At 33.2% G+C, this 18,966-nt stretch overlaps 2 protein-coding genes across 5 annotated transcripts; one reads left to right on the top strand and one right to left on the bottom strand.

Annotated features, from left to right (window-relative positions):
- The first annotated feature begins 16 nt into the window (after window positions 1-16).
- On the top strand, window positions 17-9,009 carry LOC125845223 (uncharacterized). The gene is made up of 14 exons (XM_049524685.1): window positions 17-245; window positions 1,851-1,916; window positions 1,992-2,040; window positions 2,816-2,955; window positions 4,705-4,806; window positions 5,099-5,173; window positions 5,287-5,384; window positions 5,954-6,035; window positions 6,638-6,730; window positions 7,202-7,266; window positions 7,402-7,414; window positions 7,499-7,579; window positions 7,973-8,081; window positions 8,219-9,009. Exons 1-14 carry the CDS (start codon window positions 111-113, stop codon window positions 8,395-8,397), a joined length of 1,287 nt encoding a protein of 428 aa, XP_049380642.1. The 5' UTR covers window positions 17-110; the 3' UTR covers window positions 8,398-9,009.
- Window positions 9,010-13,039: 4,030 nt separating this feature from the next.
- Window positions 13,040-16,539, bottom strand: LOC125845207 (F-box protein FBW2-like). 4 transcript variants are annotated; one of them, XM_049524662.1, is made up of 4 exons: window positions 16,321-16,539; window positions 15,234-15,320; window positions 14,263-14,586; window positions 13,040-13,892 (listed from the first exon to the last, which is right to left on the bottom strand). In XM_049524662.1, the coding sequence occupies exons 3-4, from the start codon at window positions 14,568-14,570 to the stop codon at window positions 13,235-13,237; spliced, it is 966 nt and encodes a 321-aa protein (XP_049380619.1). In that variant the 5' UTR covers window positions 14,571-14,586; window positions 15,234-15,320; window positions 16,321-16,539; the 3' UTR covers window positions 13,040-13,234. The 4 variants fall into 4 exon arrangements, with proteins under 4 accessions (XP_049380619.1, XP_049380618.1, XP_049380621.1 ...); XM_049524661.1 differs by having other exon boundaries at window positions 14,263-14,589; window positions 16,321-16,537; XM_049524664.1 differs by having other exon boundaries at window positions 16,411-16,499.
- Window positions 16,540-18,966: the final 2,427 nt, after the last annotated feature.

The raw sequence follows: 18,966 nt of genomic DNA, 5'->3' as shown, positions 1-18,966 counted from the left end.
CAACAAATAAATACTCAATTCACACTCGTTGCTGTGCTTCTGTGTGTTGGAGGTGTTCTTTAATCAGTAAACCAGAAGGGTGAAGAAGACGAACAGAGCAAAAACTAAGAATGGATGGACTGAGGAAGCTAGAAAATGTACAGAAAATTATACAAATGATGGAGTCTCACGGTATCGTTAGTTCTTCTAGCAACACCCATAATGCCAGCTCTCTTCGTTTTCTTGCTGATGTAGTCCTTCTTTTGGTAAAGCTTCATTCTTTTTTGATTCTTGAATTAGTTTTTAGGCTCAATTTTAAGTATGTGTGTATATTATTTTTTGTATGGGGATGAAAATTGTTTGAATGAAGTGGAATGGGTATAGAGAATTGAAATAGTCGACCCCAATTTGTTCGGGATTGAGGCGTTGTTGTTGTTAGGATCAAGATTGATGTGGGTTTTGATGCTTGGCAGTAATGAAAAACTGAAACCGGATTTTTTAGTGTGTATGTAGTTCCTCCATTTCAATTTGATTGTCTTAATTTCCTTTTTAGTCCGTTCCATAAAGAATGTATCTTTCTATTTCTTAGTAACTCTTTACTTTCAACTTTACACGTGGTATGTTTAAGACCATAAGATTCATAAGTATTCTTTCCTTTCTTAAACTTCATGCCAAGTCAAAACTAGACAATCAAATTGGAATGGAGATTGGAGGGAGTGTGTATTTTCTTGTATTAGCATGAAACTTGTCCAAATGAAGTGGAATGGATATAGAGAATTAAAACAACCTATCCCAATTAGTTTTTGATTGAGGCGGTTGTTGTTAGGAGTAGGAACAAGATTGATGTGTTTTGAGACATGCTGACAATCAGTGACAGTAACAAAAACTGAAGAAGGGATTTGGGAGTTGCAAAGTGAATAAAGAAAGGAGCTTTGATGTGGTTACTTTGTACTGAGTTCAAAATTTCTACACCCTCTCAGAGTTCTCGTTAAAACCATTTTATTATTTTTAGTTATGCAACACTTCCTTATAGGATCACCAAAGCAGGCTCCTTTAGCTAGGTGTTACTTTACTAATTCAATATCAAGTAAAGGGAACTAATGTCTAAAACCTCCTGTTTTCAGGGAGATCATTTCTTCTACAGCTAGATATTAAGTTATAGCAGGCCTAAGTAACCTCCAATAGCTTCAGCCCTTCTAGTGAAAATCTTTGTCACAATTTGAGTTCCTGCTTTCAATGAGACTTTCTTAGTTTGTTTAACTCTTTCTCCTTCACCAAGAAAGTTATCTAGTAAGCCAAGATCGTGGTATGTTGCTTATTGCCCATTTGAGGCCATTTCATAGAAGAAGAGCAATTGAGGTTATGGGTTCCATTTTAGCTGCACACAGAGTGACCCTATATATTCTTCCCCCAAATGTGGCTAACTTGGTAGCTATGATTGATTATTATTGACTTTGTAACTCTTCAGCAGAAGAGTGCTTTTGTACGCGGTTTGTAAGCTACCAAATCATTATGGAGCTAGGATAATTGATACATACTCAAATCAATTCAAGATGTAGATAGTGATAATTACCGACTGCGGGAGGAATATGAAGACTCTGAAGGAGAAATAGTAATTACTTCTCACCCTATAACCCTAAAGAACTAAAGAAGGCTTAAACAACGAGCAACCTTCATTTTAATACCTTCAGATATATTTCAGGGCTGATTATTTGGTGGTACAGTCAATTGGTTGTGTTTCTCTTTTCTTTGATCCTTTGTACTGATTTTGAATTGGTTGGTATATATGGGTATTGCTACATCAGGATGTACACTAAGAGTTGTTCTCTACTTTCTAGTCACTTTCTAATATTATTCATATATCACTGAAGGTATCGCGATGCTGTGAACTTGACATTGGTGCCAAGTGCCAATTGATTATTGACCATGTGCCAAAGGTTTGCATCGAAATTTAGAAGCTCTTTCAATTGTGTGAGAGGCTGCAGTGAACATACATGTTGTTTCTTTGGCAGTTTTCACATGCTTTCCTTGAGGAAGCATTGCAGTGTGCTAGTGAGCAAGGTGTGTTCTACAGAAGTGATGACAGAGTCATGCACAATACATTTTCTTTGGTTATTCTTCTCTTTGTTCCGTCCCTTGAGATTTGGTTCCTTTTATTTGTGTAATTGATTCTTCCTTGGAATTTTGATAAAAGGACTTGTATTGACTAGATGCTGAAACTTACTGATCCAAAAAGCCAAAAAAAAAGGGGAGTTCAAAAGATCTGATCATTTTGTTTCCATCTTACTTGCTAAATGATGTACTTTTATGGAAATGTGGTGGGCTTTTGATACCTTTTCCTTGGTGATCTCCCACACAACATGACACATATCATGTTCAAATATGGGATTAGTTTGTTAATTTATTTGCTTACAATTTCCAGGTGCTACTAGTACAAGTCAATCTTTGACCTTCCCCTTACATCTGTATCTATTGCTCTCTTTCTCCCCATAATTTCTCAAAAAGTTGGTCATGTCTTACAGAACCATGAGGTTTCTATCATAGTTGATTTATGATAAACCTACATTAATAACTCGCTAATGAAATGAGCACAAATGAGAAAACGTAGTGGGAATTGGGAGACGGGGTTGTCAAATACTTTGAAATCCGATGAGCCAAAATACCACAAACTTGTCATATCAGCTGGTGGCATTTCAGAAGTAATAAAAATATATGAGATTTTCCAGTTCGCCTGTATTCATGTTAGAAGTGTATTGTCTTTCCTGGAATTAGCTTGCTTTTTCTTTTTACCCGAGCAGAGGGAATTAGCTTGTTTCCACCTTTAACTTTCTTGCAGGTGTTGAACAAATGGAAAATACCGGTCCACTTGATTGTGGTGATAAGATTATACCGGATCCATCTAAAATGGGATCCGAAGATATGCCAATGATTGGACTTGATGCTATGCAACGAGCTAATTCTACATTAGAAGATTTTGTGAGTATTTATTTTCCTTGTGGATCTTAAGGATTGCTGTTTATCATACCATTTTTGGTCTCTGGACGTGTCTCTGTATATTGCTGGCAAACAACACAGGATTTTGATGATTAAATTCGCAAAGGTTTTTGCTGTCTTTTTGTATGTTGGGGAAAACAGCGTAATCAGCTTTTTGGCAAGTTGATATTCGATTATCGAGTGAACATCTCATCAATCTAGGACTAAGTAGTTTGCATGTTGGAGCATCTTTTTTTTCGATTCACATTACTCCACTACTTCTTATGATGTCGTATCAATTGTAGTTCTCATCTCTGAACAAGTTATGCTGCTTAGGACTTAAGATAGGGTGATTTGGTAGTTTTCAAACTCATCTTTGTTACTATCTTCATTTTAGTAATAAAAGGTGGACAAATGAAAAGATGGCGGCTTTAACTGTAGTGCATGTTGGGTTGATGAACAGGATAAAGCAAATGGGTCTTCATCAAATAAATATTTGTCCTAGTTGTGGTAAATGCCTGATGAGACTCTAGGTGAAGGATATCATCTTACTAATTATCCTACATTCATATTGGCTAAAATGGGATAAAGATTAATAAAGACAGCTGACTAAAATATCCCATGCATTAATGTTGAAATGGAGGAATTGTATGAAGCTTGCTGGAAAAATGAGTGCTGATAAGTGATATATATAACATTATCAAGGATAAATAAAACCAGTAAAATATTACCTTTCTAAGAAAAAAAGATAAGTACTCATTATTTTCTTATTTTTGAGAATTGGTAAACATTGTATTCTTCAGCATTAAGGGTATGTTGGGGACCTTTAAAAAATTCAGAAAAGAACAAAAAGCATAATACTTACAAGGATCCTAAGAGTTCTAAAAGTTGATCTGAATCTTCTAATCCTATCTCTTTACACCAAAAATATAGAGATACAATGCAATTCCATTTAACCTTGTGAATGGAATTGGATATATCTTCAAAATTCCTACTATTCCTCTCCTTCCACACTGTCCACCAAATGCAATGTGGAATCAAATTCCTACTATTACTCATTATTTTCTTATTCTAATCAAGAATAACCTTTTACCAACATCTGATAAGAAGAACTGTACGAAAAAGAAAATTAACTATGGAAATGAAGAATATTTCATTCATCTTGTCCTGCACTTTTACATCCATAGGCAGGATGACTGCCGTAAGTCATCTTGATGTCTTCACATTCCTTAACCAAAGGAGCACTTGAACTTTACCCTGTAAGCTATTATTGATAATCCAACAAACTGGCTTCTCGCATTGGTGACTACCTTTTTAAGCATATATTGAAGGCAATTCTCTTCTTTCTTTATGCTAGACCCTTCTAGCTTGGAATAACTTAGAATGATCTTATGTTCTTAACCTTAATAATACCTGCCGCAGGTCATTTATCCCCTTCTAGCTTGTAAGAACTGAGAATGGTGTAATGTTCTTAACCACTATAATTCTTAACTCTCACTCTTGAGTTAAACTCTTGTGTTTCAGTCGTCCAAATTTACTTAATTTCTCAATTATCTTGTTGTAAATTCATCCATTGCCCTTACTCTGAAATCATATTGGAAAATTATGCATATTTGCTGACTTGCAAGACTGGGTTATTTTCTCTCTAACACCATGCATCAAATTATTGATGTTGGCTGACCAAGTTTTCTGTTTTTTTATTGCTCTAGGACCTTGTAGAAATAATAAGCTGATGTTAGTTTCGTGTGCCAGTGCAGGTCTTATTTTATGTTTCACAAAATGGATCCTCACCAACCTCAGTCTATGTTCAGATACCTACCAATACTTTCATTTACTGAAAGTTACATTTATCAGGTAAGGAGATTAACAGGCTGCTGATCATTTTGGGTTGAAGCATTTCAATAAAATCTTGTTGCACATGACACATCATGGAATTTCGTTAAAATACGCATCGCTCTCGACAGGAGATACTTTCCTTATTAACAACCGTGACTTCTTTCCTCTGCTGTTCACTCCTTTTTGTCCCCCTTTGCTTTGTTTGGGTAAAAAGGATACTACAGGGTAAAGATCTATTTCTTTCCCCTTGGGTAGGTAAGAAGGGAAACATCCCAACCTCTTTCTAATTCGTATATCTTTCTTGATGCAGTTGGATAATTTAAATGAGAAACTGCTGCAGCCATCAGTGAGGAAGGTTCAATTGTCATATCGTGAATACAGTGTGGTAGTACTACAGGCACATAAGATTCTCATAAATAATATTTTAGGAACATTTGAGTTTTTACTTGCTTATAGTTGAATCCAATTCCTTATTTCTGTGTGTTTTATTATGTGCAGGAAGAAAGCTGGGAGCTTACATATGTGAGAATGATGACCAATGATCCGTTTAGACCTCTTTCTATTTTACTTCAGCAGCATGGGCTTTTGACAGACAGGTCTAACTTCATATAGCTATTTTCCTTTTCATCCTTTTCCATTCTGTTTGTGAAGCTCCAAACCATGCTAGAATTATTTATCTCCTTAGGAATATTTTAATAAGAACTTTGCTTACTTCACTTTCACTGACAACTTCTCCAAAAAATCTTTTGAAGACCATTTCACTCATAGAATATCTTTCTGACTTCTTTCTTGTACTGTTGTCTTTGTTACATCCATTGTACTGTTTACATTTCCTTTTTGTTCTTTTTTATCAATCAGTAAGTCATTTGTCTACCTTGCTTACTCACCCGTGTAGTCCTCCCTATAGAAAGTTCAGAAGAAGGTGATTGCACAGGAATGACAAAAGAAAGAGGGCAGAATCTGTCTACAACACATCTTTTTCTCTCTTCTCCTTTTTCTTTGCCTCGTTTTGTGTATATGCTCTTTGAAGTTTGATTTCTGTTTTTGTGCTAAAGGTAGTTCTTTTCTAGGGTAAAATACTCTATAGATACTTTGCTGGTCAACTTTCCATGGCGTGAGGTGGTTCTTATGCTGTGACCTTTAAGTGTTTATTCACTTTGTTCAGGGTAAGAGAAGAGTTTAGTAGTGGAACAGAATATTGGTCTCTGGAGAGAAAGCTGTGTCATGCACTTGGGAGTAAACAAGAGGTATTGATTCCATATTCTGAACAAATTGATCAAATTCTCACAAGTTTCTTATCTAATATTCCTTTCTGATTAAGATTTATCGGGGGATAGTCTTCTTGAATCTAATTATTCCAATGCCATGGACCTCTTACAGACATTAATTGTGGTCTTTTCTTTACTTGATTTTCATTAGGTTGTGAATTAGAGTAATAATTCTAACCTATGCATGAATTAGGGCGTCAAAGCAATTCTTAGAAAGACATACAATATACAGACTCATTTGCCAGATCCATGCTGTATAAAATACCTTTATGGATTCTAGCATATTGTCGGCGAAGTTCCTATGTGACCCAAAGCTGAAAATTTGTGGGATAGATTGTCTTGATAAGTGTACTAAACAATGGAGTCATAATCCTTTCGTGTGTTTTGGGACGTTAAAAAAAGCAGTTTCAGTTACTAGATTACTTAACTGAAATCCTGTAGTGCCTGAAATGCGTACTTTTGATTTTTATGTCGCAGGATTAGCTATGACTTATGATCTTTCCTTTAAACTGTGACTCATGTCCTATCTGAGCCCCTATCTTATTTCCATGGATGGTTTTGATCAATGATTCTGTGAACAGATTTCAGTTGAAGATGTCATGAAGGCAATTCATCTGAAGTCCTTTGATTACCGGGTGCTGAATCTTCTGTTGTATCAACTGAGAGATGAAAAGGTATATCTCATTAGGAAGAAGTGGTCATTGGTTTCTTTAACATTTTGCTTTGACTAGAAACATTCTGATATCTTTATCTTTGAAATGTAACTTCAATATAATTTTCCTCCTCTATAAATTGAAGTATATTAAGAGTTGCTAAAATTGTTTATAATTTACCATTTTCATATCAAACTATTGGTTCTTGAGATGACAACAGCAAGTGTAATCTCACCAATGGGTCTGGGGAGGGTGGTGTGTAGGCAAAAGGCAAGAAGAGTTACTAGTTGTGAAGTACTCCATGCATAGTATTCCCAGTAGAATTTCTTAATGAGTAGTGTAGTAATCAATTGTTTTACGTTGTAGTTCGTGTTCTTGATTTCATGTATATAATTTTCTCAACGATAAGTTGACAATGCTTTTAGTCATATGCATTAATCGTTTTATGTTGTGATTTTGTGTTCATGTGTTTCTTTTGAAACTGTTCTGCAGGTCAATGATATGCATATGGAATTTTTGACAATATCGGAGTTCCTTGTGGAGATATCCGATGACTTGTAAGTATCCGGTAAATTATGCTAATTATTTCCATTCTGATAGAGAAAAGTTTTTGTGCTTCCCAATTAATGCGGGTTCTCTGGTTTTCTTGATGTGATAAATTTGGATGATCTTAAATGACCGGATTATGCCAGGTTTGATTATGAGGTGAATCATTTAATTTCAATGGTTTGTTTACCCTCTTAAGTCATTCATGCGGGAAGATGAGTTATTCCTTTTTCTTTTTCATAGGACGATGTACTAGAGAATAGTTTCAATATTCTGCGCATGTTCAACGGAATTTATGGGGCTTCTGCAGCACCAACCATGCTGGTAAGTAACCGCGTTTGTTCTGATAAATGCTATGAACATGGGCCGGTTTGAGTCTTCAAAACAAATAATCCGTTTTGGAGCTTCTGTTCCTTCTATAGGGACTTTAATGTCCATGACTGGTTCGTGAAGAGTGCATTTGGGATGTTGTTTTCGATCACATATTCTTGTATTTCCTTCAATTAAAACATCTACTTGTGAAGTATTTAGGAGAGTCGGGGACATTTGACCTATTTAGTTTTAGAAATGTCGGATTAAATCTTCCAAGGGGATGCTAACTGTTAAGATTTAACCATACTGCAACAAAATGTTGCAATAAGTACTTGAACCGTGAAAGAAAGAATGCTCGAGATTTGTTTTTTTCTCAATGTAGAAGCTAACTGAAGCGAATTCCAGGCAAATGTTATAACTGAAGCTGAAGAGAAGTATGATAGTCTTTTGAAAGCTCTTGATCCCGAGCTCTCTCTGAAGTATCAGAAGAGATGTGAAGAAGCTACTAAAGAAGGTAATATTTTCGCCTATTAATTTTTTTTACGAATCCTTCAACTATTTGACCCTTCAACCTATGATCTTTATTATCAGGATTTTGCTTTATTCCTTTAGAATTTGCCCAAATTTTAACTAGCTTCCTTTTATTGTTAGGCGGGAAAACGTCAGGTCCATCTCTTGGAACATGGAGTATACCTTCTGTTATTGAAGACGAGGAACTATATCGATCTGATGTTTTGAATTCGAAGCCATCACAGAATACTCGACAACATTCAAGCCCTACCAGCCAGAAACCACTAAAATGGCAGCTGAAACAATGTAAATCTGCATAAACGAAAACAAAAAAAGACGATCTGGAGGTTAGCATCTAATCCTCCCCATCTACCATCATAGAAGCCTCCCTATTTGTCTCTTGATCCCTCATTCCACTCGAAGAGGGGCTCGCGTCTGATTAGCTAGCTGGGTAGTATTATTCAAGATTGTTACTTTATGTTCTACTTCTAAACAACAACAAACCTAGTGTAATCCTACGAGTGACTTATGTTCTACAACTCTTTATCAAAAAAGAAAAAAACACTATGTCATTTCTTCCTCCCTTCTGCCTAAGCCTTGGCGACGGAGTCACCAAGTACCTGTAACATGTACCCGGTAGAATAGTCAAGGTGCACGACAAGCTGACCAAGACACCACCATCTGAAGAAAAAAAGATTACATTTATTGATCAAAAAAGGTGAAAAAAGATTGCTACTTCATGTTCTAAAACTAGGAGTTATGGTATTTTGAACATTTTTTCTTTTTAAGGGTTGTTTTCTTGCACTGTTGTACATTACTTATTTCGTTGTGGTGGACACAGATTATGGTACAAGGTTACAAAATGCTTTGTCATGGTTTCTTCACTTCCGGTATTTCTGACCTGTTTTGATATGCATTTTCTCTATCGGAAACAACCTCTCTACCTCTCAAGATAAGGGTAAGTTTGTGTTCACTCTACCCTCCCGAGACCCTTCTTATGGAACTACACTGGATATGTTATTGTCGTTGTACGTTATTTATTTGGATTTGGGAACAACACTGGTGCTGGTGTGAAAATGAGGACACTCAACATGTGAGTGAAGATGTAAAATTTATGTTTTTATGCAAAATATTCTTTGAAGATCTGACATGAATTGGCATTTTATCAAAAAAGCATCTTCAGAGTCTTACCTACAGCTTCTGCTACACACACTGCAATAGTAATAAGCCAAGAAAGAAAAACCAAATGTATTGAAACAAATCTTTTTTTTGGTGTGGGGCTTTTAATTATTGTCTTCTTCTTTAGTATGAGTCAATTAAAAGGAATCTTTTTTTCACCTTTTTCTAACATGGGGTGGCTACCCCATTTCTGTAAAATTCATGTTTTTTTGTTTGACTTCTATGTGTGATGACAATAATTCATAGAAATTTTGACAATGGTTTCACATTTACATTGGTTTATTCACTTCTTCTAGACTGGTTTATTCTATTATTTTTGTTTCTATTTGGTGTTCGGTACTCACATTGAGGTCGATTTAGTTTTGGATTCGTGTTGAAAAGGTACACATTGAAGGTAAAACACTTTTTAATAAAGGCAATATCATATTCATAATTCAAACATGAGATTTATGACTAAGGGTGATTTGTCATATTCAAGCTCCATTCAAACTTAAGACTTTTGATTAAAGAACTTTTCATAGAAATTTGGCAGGGTTTAGTTTTTAAAGTTTTTTCCTATCTAGTGTTCGGTATTCACATCGAGATCGATTATGTTCAGATTCGTGTTGGAAAAGTACACAATGGGGGTAAAATGCTTTTTAACGAAGGAGATATCATATTTAATTTGTTTGTGTGTGGAGGGGGAGGGGGGGGAGCAAATCGATCTCGATTATTGAATAATTCACATCACTTTGTTTGGCGGGGGGGGGGGGTAATGACAATAATTCACACCAATATTGACTATGGTTTCATATTTACATTGGTTTATTCACTTCTTCTAGACTGGTTAATTTTATTTTTTTTCATCTGGTATTCGCATTGAGGTCGGTTAAATTAGGATTAGGATTAGGATTCGTGATGGGAAGTTTCACAATGGATGTGAAGCGTTTTTTAACAAAGACAATTTCATATTCAAGACTCAAAGTCTCAGACTCAAGATCTCTCATTAAAGATGGAGTATTTACCCTGAGGAATTGGTTGGTTGGTTAATTTATATTCAACATTAGTGTTGAAATTAATAACTTTTCTTTTGATATTTCTTTTTTACGAAGCAAATCGAAATCAATTATTGAATAATTCACATCACTTTTATTGGACCACAGAGATTCCCTTTTTCTATAGAAAAGACATGATCAATAATTCCTGATTTTAGGGTCGGACAATGCCTTAATATCTAATAATTTATTATAAAACTTTTTCGTGTATGGTGATTAAAAAAGAGGTTTTTTTTTAAAGATCTAACATATTTTGTAATGATTTACCTGAATCGATGATCTATCAAAAATAACAGTTCAACATACACATCATTCACATCAAATGACAAATAAAGTAAATTATAAATACATGATGGAAATAAATAGTAAATGCATTTCTATAAAAGATTGTTTGTTTAAGAGATTTTCAAATTAAAACATGAAAAAAATAAAGTCATTGTTGGACATTCATGTCAATTAATCATAAAGGGCATTTTACATTCTATATTTGCCAAAAACTATTAATAATTTAGAAATATGGTCAATTTCATGTAGTATTTGTTTCATTTTTGGCCTTAATCTTTATTTAGCAAAACAAAATTTCTCCCTCCATACCAATTAGGAAAAATTACTGAAATACACGTCTTATGTTTCCCTTATTTCTAATATTTCCTTCTATTTCTAAAAACCTCTAAAATTCCTTATTTCTCTCCTAATTCTAAATTATTTTATAATGTATCTGAGCTAGTTTTTAATGTATTCGATCTACATATTATGTATCCGGCTTATTTTATAATGTATCCGAGCTACATATTATGTATCCGATTTGTTTTACTTTTTCAGGAATTAATGTAATTACAAACTAAATAGGGATAGATTGTAATTTCATATTAAAACTATGTGATTCCTAAAATTTATACAAAAAATTATTGACCTATAGTTTCTGTTTTAATCTGTCCTATACATCTATCACATTAATTTTAAATTAAATTATTACTGTAGTACAAAGGGAGTATTTCAAGATTCATATAATTCGAGATAAAAAAAAGTATTAGATGATTCTTTTCTAAGATGCCTAAGCCTTAATAGACAGATGTATCTGATACTTTTGCTAGCGAAAGAAAGCATATATTCAATGAAATAAATAAAATGTGTGTAAATTGATTCGAACGCGACCGGAATAAAAAATGACACCAAAGGAGGAGATAAGTGGCATCAATAAGAGAATAAAGTGAGTCCAAGAATCAATTGGGATAATATGATAGTTACATTCGATTCCCAAATGTAGAAATTCCTTTTTCCATCCAAAAAGAAAATCCAATTAGTTCTTTTATTCCCTTCCCATCAATCACTAATTATTATAAGATTGACAAAAAAATATCATTTGATCAATCAATCAATAATTAACCATATCTTAATCCTAAATTAATCAGGATATGTTATATCACTTCTTTGAATTCATTTTTTTCTCTAATCATAGCTAGATAATATTTACGTTGATCATCAACTTATACAAAGTTAAGTCATAAGTTTCAGCTTTGCGTCAAAATAGAGAAGGATAGAGGGTCAGATTCATCGTTTCCAGGTTTCAAAGACTACGTTCAGCTCCAGACGAATTTCTCGATCATCGAAAAAAAAGTGTCATTAACATAATAAAATGTTTGAAAACAAAAAGTCAAGCTAACACTTCAATAAGATGTAAGATGTTGTGTGGTCCATTAAGTAAACATAAAAAAAAAAAAGTAGACATGCTTTTATTAACACAAAGTCAATTGTATTATTTTTCATGTTTGTCCTTAGATGTCTCATTTGAGGGCCCATGAAAATAACTTTAAGATGTCAAATATTTTGTTGGTATTTTTGGCTTTAAGTTCACTCTTTCACTTTGGTCAATTTTTGCTTTTTTCTTGGTGGAATTGGGAGGAAAAATTTCCATCTCAATTATATCTTTCTTTCACTATACCAAAGTTAGATTTTAACTTTCTCTATGTTTTCCTTTTGGTGTTGGGATTAGTTGAGAAACCACCTTTTTCCTTTGTTTTCTTTTTACCAACTCAAAATAGTCTTCTTTTAAGTGCTTTATTTCCTCATCAAGTGTCACTGAGATTTTTGCTTCCCAAAGCAAGGTACTTTTGGTCGATATTGCTCAAACACTCCAAAAATGTTGCTGCACATATGGGCGAAGCCCCTAGGTGGTCCAGTGCAAATCCTTCATCAGGAAATTGTGGTGTACGAGTTTAATGGTTAGCTATTTTGATAGCATATTTAGTTTTGCATACCCTTTGCCAAATTCCTAACTACGCCACTAGCTGCACCAACAACGTATACTCAAAAAATGCACTATTTTTGGAGGATCGGACATGTCTGTCAACATTTTTGAAGAGTCAGAGCAACATATCTTTTGGCCTAAGCTAATGAAAGTTGAGAATCCCACACAAGAGACCAAAATTCAAGCTCTTTTTTCATCTTCTACAATTAGTTGTAGCCATTGATAAGGAATGGATGAACTTCAAACATGGGTAAAACATGGACTTGTGACATTCAATGTACACATAATAGAACAAGGAAGATCAATAGCAGAACACCTTGTAACGTATCAAAGTAACATGAGTTCAACAATAGCTTCCCATACGAAAAATGTATGGAACAACTCGAGACAATCCTGATGAGTGTTTCAACTAAGATCGCCCTGATAAGGCGTTAAGTTTATGGATTCATCAAGGAACACAACAAAGAGAAAGCTGAAAAGTATATAGTTGAACTCAATCAATTGATACAATGACAACTTTTTATTATATGATTCCGCGGAGTACATATAATCTGATGAACACAGAAATCACATTTACATCTTCGAAAGCAAGCAAACTTTCATTTAGATAGTAGTATAAGCAGAGTCATTAGCAGATACAAGATATAGTATACGAAAAACTACTGGAAATTGAATCAGAACTTAGTTCATCAAACCTCAAGGAGATTGGGGCCAATCATATCCAGCATCCACAGCATTTAAGTCATCGTAAAACCACATTTCCACATCCTCCACATGTTCCTCGTCTTCCCAGTAGCCATCAGACATCTCATCATCGTCAAAGTCATCATCAATGTCACCAGCCACAAAGTCCCATGGTATATAACCAGAAGAACCTGAATAGTCCGAGCAGTTGTCCCAGCCATTCTTATCATAGTAATCCACGACAAGGGGTCCGACAACCTTTAGCTTATTGAATTTCTTGACAAAGTTCTCATCAAGGTTCACATTCCAACAACCCCTTACGTCTAACAGCTCGAGCTGCCTGCAGTTCTGAAGAACCTCTGATATGCTCAATGTACCAACCAGCATGTAAGCAATTTCCAGTTGTTTGAGCTTAGGCATCGATGTAGCAATTGCAAGGGCTTCATCGTCTTGTGAGAGCTTGTCGATAACCTCGAGTGGGTGCATAGTTCGACGCAAACCAGTCAGACATTTACAATGCTTCCCAATGGCTTCCAGGGCTCTTGCACCTATTTTTATGCAGTAGCTTACATCCAAAAACGTAATGTTGGAAAATGTTCCTGCAACCTGTTCCACTACGGAGTCGCTTAATTCACACTTTGGCAACCGCAATGTCTGCAGAGATTTGGCACTAGCAACCAAAACAGAGAAGTTTACGTTCACTTCAAGTAAATATTTACAAACACGGGAGGGGATAAGAAAGTGTTCTTTATTGCTATACGACAAGTCTACTGAATTCCAATTAGATCAGCAACAAACTCGAATGCAATAGAACTTCCATATTTCCTCTTTTTTTTAAAAAAATTCAAAATGTACTCTTTGTTATCATCCAAGGATTTGTCTTTCCTTATGGAGACTCATATCCAGTACATTGACACGGTAAATTTATACAAAATGAGTTGAAAGAAATTGAACTTCTACATAATGCATTATTACAATCTACATGAGGCATAGTATCTTTAACTGATGTATATATAACTGCAATAAGATGATATACTAACTTGTTTGCAATGAATTCGAAGCTCGATTTGTCCGATAGACCAGAGACACAGAGTTTACGAAGGGAACCACAGCTTCTTGGAATAAGCAAGCGAAGCATCCGATCAAGGTTTTCAGGGCAGCGATTTTTGCTCCATTCCTCAATGTCAATCTCTTGCCAACAATAAGGTCCTTTTACTGCTTTTCCCCATGACTTGCAAACCCTTGGAACTACAGTTAGCACCTCTTGAAGAGAGAGGTTTCTAAATATTAGCCCGAGTGCATCGGGTAACAATTCATCCCACGGCCTAAACTCGAATCCTTCCTCCATTTCAATTCTTGATTCTCTCCTATAATAATGAAAAACGTTGAGAACAGAAGTTCCACAGCTCACAAAGTTTGATACAATTCACCCATGTTATTCCAAATTTCCATATTTGAAACACATGACCAAAAACTAATAGAATTCAAGCAAGTTCAAGAATTTAGCTACTAAGCTAGCGTTTGGCCATAGATTTTGATTTTTTTTCTTCAACTATTTGTTTGGCCATGAAATTTGATCAGATTTTGAAAATCTGAATCTTCAAATATTTTCAAGTTTCCAAAAACTGGCCAACTTCCACTCACAAAACTTCAATTCAACTTCAAAAACTCAAATTTCTAGTTTCAACTTCGAAATATATGGCCGAACGGGAGCTAAAAGACTGGAGTAGTTATATCCACAAAATCTTCCCAACATAGTATAAAGGATGAAAAAGTAGTGAAAACATAGCAATCTAGTACAAAACCAAAGAAAAATCAACTCAATGAGCTAACAATAACCATAAAAATTGAATCTTGAAAAGATAAAAACATCCCCATACTCACAAAAGAAGAGATTTATCCATACAAATGAAATTGGTAACATAACAACAGAAAGTCACAATCTTTACAAGAGAAACAAAGTAATCGAAAAATATCAAGTATCAAGAACATACAAAGATAAAGAACATACCTTTACACAACCATATTGCCACCAGCAAAACAATCCACAGATTCAAATGGCTACACAGATCAGCATCACTCAAGACTAACCAACACCCTGTTGATGGAAATGCTCAAATCAGGATACAAACATCTAAATAAAACCAGAAAACCAAGAAAAGTCATTTCAAAACTTCTCAAAACATCCTTATATGAAAATTCTAAATAACCCCATAAACAAGTAAATCTTGGAAATCTCAAAGAAAATTACACTAGCAAAAATTACTTTCCCAAAAGTTAAAAAATCTTTCAAGAAAAGTCATTTCAAGACTTCCCAAACACCCTTATGAAACCAAATAGACTTTGGAAATCTCAATATACACAAATCAAGGGGAAAAAAAAATCTACAACAGTTTTAATTACTATACCAAAAGGTGATATCTTTCAAGAAAAGTCATTTCAAAACTCCCAAACACCCTTACATTTTGAAAAATCCCAATACACAAATCAAGAAAGGATTTTTTTATTTTTTTTGCACCAGCACAACAATTAGTTTCTCAAAAGGTAAAACCTTTCAAGAAAAGTCATTTCTAAGCTTCCCAAATACCATTATGAAAATTCTTCCAGCACTACAGTAATCAAGAAAGGTAAGTTTTTTACACGAACACAACAATTAGTTTCCCAAAAGGTAAAACCTTTCAAGAAAAGTCATTTCTAATCTTCCCAAACACCCTTGTGGAAAATTCTTGTAGCAGTACATAAATCTCAATACACAAATCAAGAAAGGCAAGTCCTTTACACCAGCACAACAATTACTATAAGTTTCCCAAAAGTTAAAATCTTTTAGAAAAACTCATTTCAAAACCACCCTCTTTGCAGCTGTACATAAATCTCAATATACAAATCAAGAAAGTTTAGTTCTTTACACCAGCACAACAATTACTAGTTTCCCAAAAGGTAAAATCTTTCAAGATAAGTCATTTCAAGAAATTTCCCAAACACCCTTGTTGAAAAAACCAATAATCTTGCTGCAACTCAGCTGAAATGTAACATTCAGAACATAAACATTCAAGAAAATGTACAAATTAGAAACCCCATGTCTTTAAAAGAGACAAGACCTCAAAAAAAGATTAGCTAAAGTTTGGATCTGTGAAAAAACCACCGGTTTATCCGCCTGAAATGAAGGGTAATATGAGGAGCTTCAGTACCTCAGTACCCTTTTTAGCTTTTGTGGGGTTGCAAGTTTTTGAGGGAAAGAAAAGAGAGAAGCTAAAGTATGTAAGAAAGAAACAAGAAGAGAAACAAAAAGGAACAAGATTTTGATTACTCAGACAGAAATAATAAATTTATAAATAAATAAACATGTGAAGTTTGAAAAAAGATTGAGCAAATGGATTTGTTAATCCTTAATCAGATGTTCGAGTTCGCATTTTCCTGAATATAAAATTATTTTTTTGTTAGAAAATGTTGTATCCCTGATGTATAAAATTCGAATTTAATCACACTTCAATATAGATACAAAACATCAGATGGAAAAACAAAAAATATAAGTTTGAGGAAATAGAAGTATCCGTTTGGTAATTGATTTGAAGGTGAGTTAGGTAAGTGTTGAATTTTACTTAACTAATAATATCATGTTTATTGATTTGGTTAGGAGATAAGTTATTTATATATGAAATTACTATTGGTAATTTAGAAACTCGTATAACTATTATATGTCCTTCTTCTTTGTACCTGAATTCATTGTATCTGGACTGAGGGTCTTTCGAAACAATCTCTCTATCTCCAAGAAGTAGTGGTAAGGTCTGCCTATATTCTATCATCTTCAGATCTCATTTATGAAATTTCACTGAATATGTTGTTGTTGTCTCATAACTATTATATATGTATAACTTATAAGGAAAAATTATTGTTTACGAAATAAAAAATGAAATAACAATATATGTACAAGTTATTAAGAAATCTATATATTATTTTATATAGAATAAAACATTAACCATTAATAAATGAATAACGAAAGTTTATATAAAACAATACATAATTTTTTATTTTTTATAAATAATTTTCAATACTAATATTTATGTAACTTTAACCCGCTAATAAACGACTCTTAATTGTATACCATTTCTTTTTGGTATATTTTGGAATTTGGTTGCGTACCTCCTTGAGAGTCAGTCATTTTCACTTGATAAGATGCCAAATTATATACTATGGACTAGTGCAACATCAATAATAAATGTAATAATTTAAAAGTCAGTTGAGTAGAAAAGTCTCAAATCAAATTTAAGTCTAAATATAAACAATTATACAAAATATTATAATAAAATAACATACTCAATGTAATTTTACAAGTTAATATTTGTATAGTACTTTATGAATATAAACGACAATCTTACTCGTGTAAAAAAAAAAAAAAATTACAATAAATTCTTAACTTACATAAAAAGAGTAAAGACAGATTATTATTTCTTTTTTTCCAATTTATTGATATCATTTTTTTGGTCTGTCTTAAAAAAAAGAGACACATTATCTAATTTGATGAATCTTAAAAGACATTATTAATATTTTACTCATATTAGATCTATTTGGCAAAAAATATCCACAAAGATATATTTTTCTATTAAAGAAATTATTTATTTTGAAATATTATTAAAAAATATATATATTTTTTAATTTCATACTTAAATAAATTATATCAGATAAATTTAAAACGAAAAAAATATTTTAAGATCAAATTATTGCAGCAGCTTGAATGTAAAAAGAGCATAGTACTAGTAAAGATATTACTTTTTTCCCTCCTTTATTTTTGTCTTTTCTTGTATTTGGACAGATTTTATAAGTACTTCAATTATTTTACGGCAACTTGTATTAGTTAGTTAAAAATTAAATGAGTTACTAATTTTTTGTATTTTAATTTGATTATAAATTATCGAATCAAATTAATTAGAATTTATCATACTAAGTTTGATTTATTAACCGGTCAAATATTCAAAGTACAATATTTATAGTCTATTTGAATTAACTTTTGATTTTTAGGTTTTAGCTTATTTATTATTTTGACTTAGAATTAAATTTTAAAATTTTACTCAAAACTAAAAAATGCTTAAATATGTACATTTAATAATGACTATCATACTTTAAAAATATCGAATCTAATATCAAAGATTACCTTTAAAAAAATTATCTTTTATTTATGATAACAATTGTCATGTCATATATTTTCTTGGGAAAAGGCATAGATTTCCCCTGAATTTGTACCGAAATGTCAGTTATACGCTTAAACTATCATGACGACCTATTACACACATTTGTTATTTAAAAGTGAATTTATTTATCCCTAAAGTTGACATGGAAAAATAATAATAATTAAAAAAAAAACATGCGCACCAGCTAGTTATTAAAGTAAAAAAAAAAAAATTAAAAAAAATAATATTTCTTATAAACCCCATCCCCACATCTCTTCTTCTTCACACCCCACCCTCCTCATCTTCTTCACACCCCATTAAGCTTAAAACAAATCAATAACAAGAAGCAACCAAGAAATAATTACTTCCAAAAGGAGTAAAAATTTGGGAGGTTTCAATCAGTGAGGCTTCGGTGGACACTTTTGAGTATTGAGTGATCGATTGAAAATGGGAAGAACATGAAAAAATAACAAAGAATGTATACCTAATACAACTACAAGCCGCAACAAATAACAATGAAAGCTTAGTTTTCATGGCCAATCAATGGAAGAAACTGAAGCAACCTTTTTATGGATACAT

The sequence above is a fragment of the Solanum stenotomum genome, chromosome 11 (genome assembly GCF_019186545.1).
Source record: "Solanum stenotomum isolate F172 chromosome 11, ASM1918654v1, whole genome shotgun sequence".
In the NCBI taxonomy this organism is placed as follows: domain Eukaryota; kingdom Viridiplantae; phylum Streptophyta; class Magnoliopsida; order Solanales; family Solanaceae; genus Solanum; species Solanum stenotomum.
Note: the sequence above shows the minus strand (reverse complement) of the source record. Positions and strands in the feature narration are given on the sequence as shown.

What these genes read in the sequence shown, in the direction of transcription:
- LOC125845223 (XM_049524685.1), top strand. Translation starts at nt 111, where the DNA reads ATGGATGGACTGAGGAAGCTAGAAAATGTACAGAAAATTATACAAATG. An exon ending in GCAGTGTGCTAGTGAGCAAG is followed by an intron (nt 2,041 to 2,815) that starts GTGTGTTCTACA and finishes ACTTTCTTGCAG; the next exon opens with GTGTTGAACAAATGGAAAAT. An exon ending in CATGGGCTTTTGACAGACAG is followed by an intron (nt 5,385 to 5,953) that starts GTCTAACTTCAT and finishes CACTTTGTTCAG; the next exon opens with GGTAAGAGAAGAGTTTAGTA.
- LOC125845207 (XM_049524662.1), bottom strand. Translation starts at nt 14,570, where the DNA reads ATGGAGGAAGGATTCGAGTTTAGGCCGTGGGATGAATTGTTACCCGAT. An exon ending in TTCGAATTCATTGCAAACAA is followed by an intron (nt 13,893 to 14,262) that starts GTTAGTATATCA and finishes TTTGGTTGCTAG; the next exon opens with TGCCAAATCTCTGCAGACAT.